Raw genomic sequence first — 10,243 nt, forward strand, 5'->3', positions numbered from 1 at the left:
ACTAAATTGAATCAGAGATAGAATCAGAATTATTTGACGATAAATTATTCTTCAGACCCTTTCAGACCCCAAAAACATACAGACTCAAAGAAGGGATGGCAGGGAATCCTGAGGGAAAACGAACCTGTGGAACGTAAATAACACTTTCAGAAAATATGCATTGAACGAAGACAGACTCTTGTCGTGTTCACATGCTTATTCGGGAACTCTGAAATGTTCCGACTTGTTAACTGGTTATAGTTATTACACGTGCCACGTCAACCAGTTAGCAAGTCAAACATGTCTGAGTTTCCTAGTTCTGCCTGGCATGTGAACCGACATCTCCCTCCCATCCAGCCCGTCCGACATGGATACCAGGGATTAATAGACCTCGTTAACCCAGAAACTGATCCCCTACCCTGGCTGGTGCTCCGTCCTCTCCCCTCTCCCTCCGCTGGTCCTCAACACTGGTTCACTGTGAAACAGTTGTTCTGTGGATAAAAAAAAATAATAATCATGAAAAGCATCAGAAAAACAACCCAGCTAATCCACTTTGAATTGTATTTATTGTTTTGCTCCAGGATTTAAATCTAAAACCTGGTCCTCAAACAAAGGACCATTATTAAAAGAAAAGCCTTAGAGAAATAATTGTCGCTGCTGTACAAACAAAACAGAGAACAGGCGAATCAAGCAACAAAGCCGAACCACTAAAATAAATTTGTTGCTTTTTCGACGGGGCCTGTCTTCGCTTGTTTTGATCAAGTATATAGATTTGCAATTTCCATGGCCAGAGACAAGCCCAATAACCTTCATAATAAAGTGTGCAGTTAACAGGGGGGTTATTTTCACCAAGCCTTCCCCATAACTATAAATCCTGGGGCTCGTATCCAGCCCAGAGGGCTATTTATCACCCAAGGCACTCACACCATGGAACCCATCCCACACTGCTGTAGCACATTGTACATTTCTACTGCTCTGTTTTAAGTGTATATTTTTCTTAGGGTATAGTGCTAATCAATATGTGCTTCTTGGACTTGTATATCATTGGGATAACTTGCTGAACATGTCCTTCCAGTTCACCATATTTAAAGTGAGGACCAAATTTCATTACGCCACTTCAATAAGGCAACGCAGTTATTATTTAGTGATATGGGGGCACTTTCATTGATGCACTTTTTGTTTGATGTTCGATTATTTATTACCCACGACCAGCAACCCCAGCCCCAACTGTCACATCCACCCACGCTCCCACCCACGCTCCCCCACCCACGGCTCCCCACCCACGCTCCCCACCCACGCCACACCCACGCCACCCACCCAGCGCTCCCCACCCACGCCCATCCACCCACGCTCCCCACCCACGCACCCCACCCACGCTCCCCACCACCACACTCCCCACCCACGCTCCCCACCCACGCTCCCCACCCACGCTCCCCACCCACATCACCCACCCACGCTCCCCACCGCACGCCACCCACCCCACGCCACCCACCACCGCTCCCCAACCCACGCCACCCACCCAACGGCACCCACCCACGCCACCCGACCCACGCTCCCCACCCACGCTCACCACCCCACGCCACCACGCCACCCACCCACTGCTCCCACCCACGCCACCCACGTCACCCACCCACGTCCACCCACCACGCTCCCCACCCACGTCACCCACCACACGCTCCCCACCACGCTACCCACCCACGCACCCACCCACGCCACCCACCCCACGCTCCCCACCCACCCACGCCACCCACCCACGCCACGCACGCCACGCTCCCCACCCACGCCACCCACCCACTGCTCCCCACCCACGCCACCCACCCACGCACCCCACGCTCCCCACCCACGCTGCCCACCCACGCTCCCCACCCACGCTTCCCCACCCACGCTCCCCACCCACGCCACCCACCACGCCACCCACCCACGCCCCACCCACGGCCACCCACCCACGCTCCCCACCCTACGCTTCCCCACCCACGCCACCCACCCACGCTCCCCAACCCACCGCTCCCACCCACGCCACCCACCCACGCCCACCCACCCACGCTTCCCCACCCACGGCCACCCACCCCGCTCCCCACCCCACGCTTCCCCACCCACCTCCCCACCCCACGCTCCCACCCACGCCACCCACCACGCCTCCCCACCCACGCTCCCCACCCTCACGCTCCCCACCCACGCCCCCACCCACGCCACCCACCCACCGCCCCCACCCACGCTCCCACCCACGTCCCCACCCACGTCCCCACCACACGCCACACCACCACGACTCTCCACCCCGCTCCAAACAACCCAACGCTTCCCACCACAAACGCCACCCACCCACGCTCCCCACCCACGACCACCCAACCACACGCTCCCCAACCCAATTGCCCGACTGCCTCCCACAATTGGCCCGGCCAGGCCTGGTATTGGCAAGGCGGAGAGTGGGTTGATGACGGCTCCGTGATCCTGAATCGGCCCAGCGCTTCTCTCATGTACCAACAGAAACCTCTAATAAACAAACCAACAGGCCATCATCTCTCTCTTTTTTTAGAGAGAGAGAGAGAGAGAGAGAGAGAGAGAGACAGAGAGAGAGAGAGAGAGAGAGCGAGAGCTCTTGGGTTTGTTTGTGGTCTGAGGCAGGGCCCATTGTCAAGGGCCTGGCTGGCCCAAGGCCTCTGCTGCTGATGTCAGCTCTTCTGGCTCCTGGCTCTTTTATTCTGGATGATTGTGTGCCCTTTCTGAGGCAGTCCAGCCTTGCTTCACAGGGATGATTTATCTAGTAGACAGGGAAGATTAAAAAACATAAGATGAGCTTCAGAGTTCAAAAGGCATTACTTTAGCAGGGCCATTTGACCACTGGCAGCCAGAGGAAATTCCATGTGTTATATTGTGGAGATTGTTTGCAGTGGAATTAGAATGTTCATAATGAAAAATGAAAGCGCAGCAATAAGGAGAAGGAGGGTAGGAGGACAGTTGGTGGTGGGTGGATTTCATCCTTCAGCATCCAGTAGTAGCCCATCACATGCCCAGCATTTGTTTTGGGTGAAATTATAATCTGTATTTGCGTGAAAACAGATTTGGCAACTTAATTATTTCAAAGGTCAGTATAGGGTGAAAGTGATGTTTTATTGTAAAGATAAATAAGAAGTTTTAATACAATTTCTAATACAACCGTTGTTGAATATTCACTGGGGCATGCTTCACAGTGAGACGCAGTAGAGCAAACAATGGGTCCATATAATACAATTTCTCTCCCTCTCTCTCTCTCTCTCTCCCACCCCTCCCCTCTCTATTCTCCCCCATTTTTTCCCCGTCTATCTTTTACCGGCTGTCGTTGTAGAGATTAGTGCCTGCCCTGTCCCGAGCAGGCAGCACAAGGCCTCCCATCGGATGGTCAGGTCAAACTTTTACAAGATCGGGTCACGCCGGGTCAAATTACCCAATTTCCCTGCCTCGGCTGTCCTCGGCTGTCCTCGGCTGTCCTCGGCTGTCCTCGGCTGTTCTCGGCTGTCCTCGGCTGTCCTCGGCTGTCCTCGGCTGTCCTCGGCTGTCCTCGGCTGGCTGCCTCGACTGTGCTCGGCTGTCCTCGGCTGTCCTCGGCTGTCCTCGGCTGTTCTCGGCTCTGTTTCTCTGCCGCTGTCCTCGCGTTGCTGTCCTCGGCTGTCCTCGGTCCTCGCTTTCTCGGCTGTCCTCGGCTGTGTCTCTGCTCGGCTGCTCGGCTGTCCTCGTGCTGCTTCTCGGCTGTCCTCGGCTGTCCTCGGCTATGTCCTCGGCTGTTCTCGGGCTGTCCTCGGCCATTAGTAGGACTGTAAAGCCCACATGTTACAGGGCATTTAGAGGACTGCAACGCCCACATGCCATTAGTAGTACTGTAAGCCCACATGCTACAGGGCCATTAGTAGAACTGTAAAGCCCACATGCTACAGGCCATTAGTAGGACTGTAAAGCCCACATGCTACAGGGCCATTAGTAGAACTGTAAAGCCCCATGCTGCAGGGCCATTAGTAGGACTGTAAAGCCCACCAGCTACAGGGCCATTAGTAGAACTGTAAAGCCCACATGTTACAGGCCATAGTAGGACTGTAAGCCCACCAGCTAAGGGCCATTAGTAGAACTGTAAAGCCCACACATGCTAAGGGCATTAGTAGGACTGTAAAGCCCACATGCTACAGGGCCATTATTGAAGGACTGTTAAAGCCCACATGCTCAACAGGGCCATTAGTAGAACTTGTAAAGCCCACATGCTACAGGGCCATGGTAGCTGTAAATCCCACAATGCCATTTAAGGACTGTAAAGCACACATGCTACAGGGCCATTAGTAGAACTGTAAAGCCCACATGCTACAGGGCCATTAGTAGAACTGTAAAGCCCACATGCTACAGGGCCATTAGTAGGACTGCAAAGCCCACATTTGCCATTAGTAGACTGTAAAGCCCACAGCTACAGGGCCATTAGTAGGACTGTAAAGCCCACATGCTACGAGCCATTATAGGACTGTAAGCCCACATGTTACAGGGCCATTAGTAACTGTAAAGCCCACATGCTACAGGGCCATTAGTAGGACTGTAAAGCCCACATGTTACAGGGCCATTAGTAGGACTGTAAAGCCCACATGCTACAGGGCCATTAGTAGGACTGTAAAGCCCACCATGCTACAGGGCCATTAGTAGGACTGTAAAGCCCACATGCTACAGGGCCATTAGTAGACTGTAAAGCCCACATGCCATTTGAAAGGACTGTTAAAGCCCACCATGCCTACAGGGCCATTAGGCAGGACTGTAAAGCCACATGTTACAGGGCCATTAGTAGAACTTGTAAAGCCCACATGCTACAGGGCCATTAGTAGGACTGATAAAGCCCACATGTTACAGGGCCATTAGTAGGACTGTAAAGCCCACATGTTACAGGGCTATTAGTGAGGACTGTAAAGCCCACATGTTACAGGGCCATTAGTAGGACTGTAAGCCCACATGCTACAGGGCCATTAGTAGGACTGTAAAGCCCACATGCTAAGGCCATAGTAGAACTGTAAAGCCCACATGTACAGGGCCATTTGAGGACTGATAAAGCCCACATGCTACAGGGCCATTAGCAGGACTGTAAAGCCACATGCTACAGGGCCATTAGTAGGACTGTAAAGCCCACATGTTACAGGGCCATTAGTAGGACTGTAAAAGCCCACATGCTACAGGGCCATTAGTAGGACTGTAAGCCCACATGTACAGGCGCATTAGCAGGACTGTAAAGCCCACATGCTACAGGGCCATTAGTAGGACTGTAAAGCCCACATGTACAGGGCCATTTAGCAGGACTGTAAAGCCCACATGCTACAGAGGCCATTAGTAGAACTTGTAAAGCCCACATGCTACAGGGCCATTAGTAGGACTGTAAAGCCCACATGCTACAGCCATGGAGCAGGACTGTTAAAGCCCACATGCTACAGGGCCATTAGTAGGACTGTAAAGCCCACATGCTACAGGGGCATAATACCCTCGCTCACTGCATAATGGCATTACCTCTGGCCCAAATCATCCCAATGTTGATTCTTTGTCCCTTTCAGAAATGTAATTGCAATGAAAGGTGCTTTAGAAAAATGTGAGAGTGGCGAGAGAGAGAAGCTGTCATTTCCTCCTGTTTTGTCTCAAGATAATTAACATGTGCCTTACACAGTGTACTGCTGCTCAGTCCTCTTCTCTCCCCTCCCCTCTCTCTCCGCTTCGGTCAGATCTGCACCACCAAAAAACATGGTTCTCATTATCAACAAAAACAGAGCTGAGAAACCCATATGTCAAAACGATTGCTTTATTTCTTTCTGAACAGTTCTGACAAAACAACCACGACAAATGAGGGGGAAACTGAGGGAAAATTCAAATGTAGTTAGTTTTTATTTTTAACATTTTTATTTCACCTTTATTTAACCAGGTTAGCTAGTTGAGAACAAGTTCTCATTTACAACTGCGACCTGGCCAAGATAGAGAAAAACAGTGCGACACAAACAACAACACAGAGTTACACATGGAATAAACAAAACATACAGTCAATAACACAATAGAAAAAAAGAAAGTCTATATACGGTGTGTGCAAATGGCGTGAGGAGGTATGGCAATAAATAGGACATAGGTAGCGAAGTAATTACAATTTAGCAGATTAACACTGGAGTGATAGATGAGCAGATGATGATGTGCAAGAAGAGATATAGTTCTATGGTATATGACTGTGCTCCGACGTACGGGGACGCACTGCTGTTTGCGTTATAATAATAWTTTTTTTTTCAGAATTTTTTTCTTCTTCTTCATATACGAATCAGGAATAAAATTTGATTAATTTACTGATGTTGTTCTGAGTTCTCTGAAACATGATTTATTAAGATGTCTGATAGCTGAACATTGTTAAATGTAGGATCATTCATATTTCATAACTGTAATTAAGAGTAATACTTCTGAGAATGAAAGGTGGTCATTCTACTACACAGTAATGTAAACATGTAATTACCAGAGTATGTATATTAATCACACATTAGCAAAGAAAAGATACAAATTGGAATTGATGAAACTGATTTATTTTTTATTGAATACAATGATCTGGAAAGTATTTCTCTTAGATCACTGGTGAAACAATAATTGAAAGATTGTGAAATGTATATATATTTTTAAAAGTAATCATATTATGGAAAACATATGTAGTATTTCATTGAAGTGACACATTTTGAAAAAATGAAAACGCTATTTGACATGTACATCAGAAAAATAATCTCAATATTAGTGGACTAAATTGAATCAGAGATAGAATCAGAATTATTTGACGATAAATTATTCTTCAGACCCTTTCAGACCCCAAAAACATACAGACTCAAAGAAGGGATGCAGGGAATCCTGGGAAAACGAACCTGTGGAACGTAAATAACACTTTCAGAAAATATGCATTGAACGAAGACAGACTCTTGTCGTGTTCACATGCTATTCGGGAACTCTGAAATGTCCGACTTGTTAACTGGTTATAGTTATACACGTGCCACGTTCAACCAGTTAGCAAGTCAAACATGTCTGAGTTTCCTAGTTCTGCCTGGCATGTGAACGCGACATCTCCCTCCCATCCAGCCCGTCCGACATGGATGACCAGGGGATTAATAGACCTCGTTAACCCAGAAACTGATCCCCTACCCTGGGCTGGTGCTCCGTCCTCTCCCCTCTCCCTCCGCTGTGTCCTCAACACTGGTTCACTGTGAAACAGTTGTTCTGTGGATAAAAAAATAATAATCATGAAAAGCAATCAGAAAACAACCAGCTAATCCACTTTGAATTGTATTTATTGTTTTGCTCCAGGATTTAAATCTAAACCTGGTCCTCAAACAAAGGACCATTATTAAAAGAAAAGGCCTTAGAGAAATAATTGTCTGCTGTACAAACAAACAGAGAACAGGCGAATCAAGCAACAAAGCCGAACCCACTAAAATAATTTGTTGCTTTTTCGACGGGGCCTGTCTTCGCTTGTTGTGATCAAGTATATAGATTTGCAATTTCCATGGCCAGAGACAAGCCCAATAACCTTCATAATAAAGTGTGCAGGTTAACAGGGGGGTTATTTTCACCAAGCTTCCCCATAACTATAAATCCTGGGGCTCGTATCCAGCCCAGAGGGCTATTTATCACCCAAGGCACTCACACCATGGAACCCATCCCAACACTGCTGTAGCACATTGTACATTCTACTGCTCTGTTTTAAGTGTATATTCTTCTAGGTATAGTGCTAATCAATATGTGCTTCTTGGACTTGTATATCATTGGGATAACTTGCTGAACATGGTCCTTCCAGTCACCATATTGAAGTGAGACAAATTTCATTACGCCACTTCAATAAGGCAACGCAGTTATTATTTAGTCTGATATGGGCACTTCATTATGAGCTTTTGTGATGTGATATTATTACCCAGACCAGACCCAGCCCCAACTGTCACATCCACCCACGCTCCCCACCCACGCTTGAGCAACAAAGTCTGTTCCTGTACAGCATTACTGCTCGTCTGTGTTACCAGCCAATTGAGTAAAGTAAGTGACTAGTTGAGTTACTCTCAGTCTAGTAGTTGTTACAGCAAGTACTGTCATCTGTTACAGAGTACTGTCAGTATCTGTGTTACCAGCAGTACTGTCAGTCATGTGTTACAGCAGACTGTCAAGTCTATAATTATGATTTACAGACCTAGTACTGTCAGTCTGGTGGGCTGTGTTACAGCAGTTTCACTGTCAGTCTGTGTTACACAGTACCTGTCAGATCTGTGTTACAGCAGTACTGTTCAGTCTGTGTTACGAGCCAGAGAGTACTGTCAGTCTGAGGTTACAGCAATATAGTACTGGTCCAGTCTGTGTTACAGCTAGTACGGTCAGTCTGTTCGTACAAGCAGTACTGCCAGTCCGTGTACACAGTACTGTCTGTCGGACGGTTACAGCATCAGTACCTGTCATCTGTGTACAGCAGTACTGTCAGTCACATGTGTTTACAGCAGTACTGTCATTCTGGGTTACAAGCTAGTACTGGGCAGTCTGTGTTACACGCAGTACTGTCAGTCTGGTTACATGCAGTACTTGTCATCAGTCTGCTGTTACCGCAGTAACTGTACATCCTGTGTTACAGCAGTTACTGTCATATGGTGTTACGCTTACGTCACGTGTTACAGCAAGTGTTGTACAGCATAACTGTCAGTATGTTGTTACCAGAGACTGTCAGTCTGTTGTTACAGCAGTAACCGTCAGTTCTGTGGTTACAGAAGTACTGTCAGTCTGCTGTAGTACATGTCACCGTGTACCCATAGTACTGTCAGTCCGATTGTTACATGCAGTACTGTCACAGTCTTGAGGTTACAGCAGTACTGTCATATCTGTGTTACAGCAGTACTGTCAGTCTGTGTTACAGCAAGACATGTCAGTTCTGTGTTACAGCAGTACTGTCTGTCTGAGGTTACAGCAGTATACTGTCAGGTCTGTGTACAAGCATAACTGTCAGTCTGAGTTCAGCAGAGTACTGTCCATGACAAAAATCAAAATGGTTCTGTTTTAGGCTAGACCAGTACTGTCAGTCTGTGTTTTACTACAGCAGTAATGTCAGTTTGCTGTTACAGCAGATACTGTTTCAGTCCTGTGTTACAGCAGTTAACTGTCAGTCTGTGTCTTACAGCAGCAGTACTGTCAGTATCAGTTGTGTTACAGCAGTAACTGTCAGTCTTGGTTACAGCAGTACTGTCAGTCTGTTGTTTACACCCAGCATACTGTCAGTCTGTTAAGCAAGTACTGCTCAGTCTGAGGTGGACAGCGGAGTACTGTCAGTCTGTGCTGACAGCAGTACTCAGTCTGTGTTACAGCAGTACTGTCAGTCTGATGTTACAGCACGTTTACTGTCTGTCTGAGGGTTAAGCAGGTACTGTCAGTCTTGTTACAGCAGTACTGTACAGTTCTGAGGTTAATACAGCAGTATTGTCAGTCTTGTGCTTACACGCGATGAGTGTACTCGTACTGTCAGTAGTGTTACAGCAGGTACTGTTCAGATGTGCTTACCCAGCAGTATGTCCAGTCTGTGTTTACAGCAGTACTGTCAGTCTGTGTTTACCAGCAAGTACTGTTCAGTCTGTGTTACAGCGCACTCATAGGTTACAGTACTGTCAGTCTGTGTTACAGCAACTGTCAGTCTGGTGTTACAGCAGTACTGTCAGTCTGTTGGTACAGCGATAGCTGTCAGTCTGGGTTACAGCGGTACTGTCAGTCTATGTTGACAGCAGATACTGTCAGTCTGGTCGTACGAGCAAGTACTGTCAGTCTGTGTTACAGCGAGACTGTCTGTCTGTAGGTTACAGCAGTACTGTCAGTCTGTTTACACAGTTAACTGTCAGTCTGAGGTTACAGCAGTACTGTCAGTCTGTGTTCAAGCAGTACTGTCAGTCTGTGTTTGAAGCAGTACTGTCAGTCTGTGTTACAGCAAGTACTGTCAGTCGTTGTTACAGCCAGTACTGTCAGTCTGTAGTTACAGCAGTACTGTCAGTCTGTTGTTACAGCTACTGTCAGTCTGTTTTACACAGGCAGTACTGTCAGTCTGTGTTACAGCAGTAATTGTCAGTCTGTGTTACAGGCAAAATGGTAAGTTCAATGATGGGCCTTCGTACTCACTCCGCACTCACTCACGCACGCACGCACGCACGCACGCCGCCGCACGCACGCACGCACGCACGCACGCACGCACGCACGCACGCGACGCACGCACGCAGCACGCACGCACGCACGCACGCACGCACGCACG

General features: G+C 48.0%; 2 protein-coding genes across 2 annotated transcripts in view; both read left to right on the forward strand.

Moving 5' to 3' along the window:
• The first annotated feature begins 1,162 nt into the window (after positions 1–1,162).
• On the forward strand, positions 1,163–2,425 carry LOC139026044 (uncharacterized). Its single transcript, XM_070441343.1, has one exon. It carries the CDS (start codon positions 1,163–1,165, stop codon positions 2,423–2,425), a length of 1,263 nt encoding a protein of 420 aa, XP_070297444.1.
• A 7,025-nt stretch (positions 2,426–9,450) lies between these two features.
• Positions 9,451–10,243, forward strand: part of LOC139026045 (uncharacterized) — a 2,001-nt gene continuing 1,208 nt past the window's right edge. The window contains exon 1 of the mRNA XM_070441344.1: positions 9,451–9,462. Within this exon, the coding sequence (XP_070297445.1) occupies positions 9,451–9,462 (12 nt within the window). The remainder of the gene's footprint in view (positions 9,463–10,243) is intronic.

This window comes from Salvelinus sp. IW2-2015, unplaced genomic scaffold (genome assembly GCF_002910315.2).
Source record: "Salvelinus sp. IW2-2015 unplaced genomic scaffold, ASM291031v2 Un_scaffold3777, whole genome shotgun sequence".
Classification (NCBI taxonomy): domain Eukaryota; kingdom Metazoa; phylum Chordata; class Actinopteri; order Salmoniformes; family Salmonidae; genus Salvelinus; species Salvelinus sp. IW2-2015.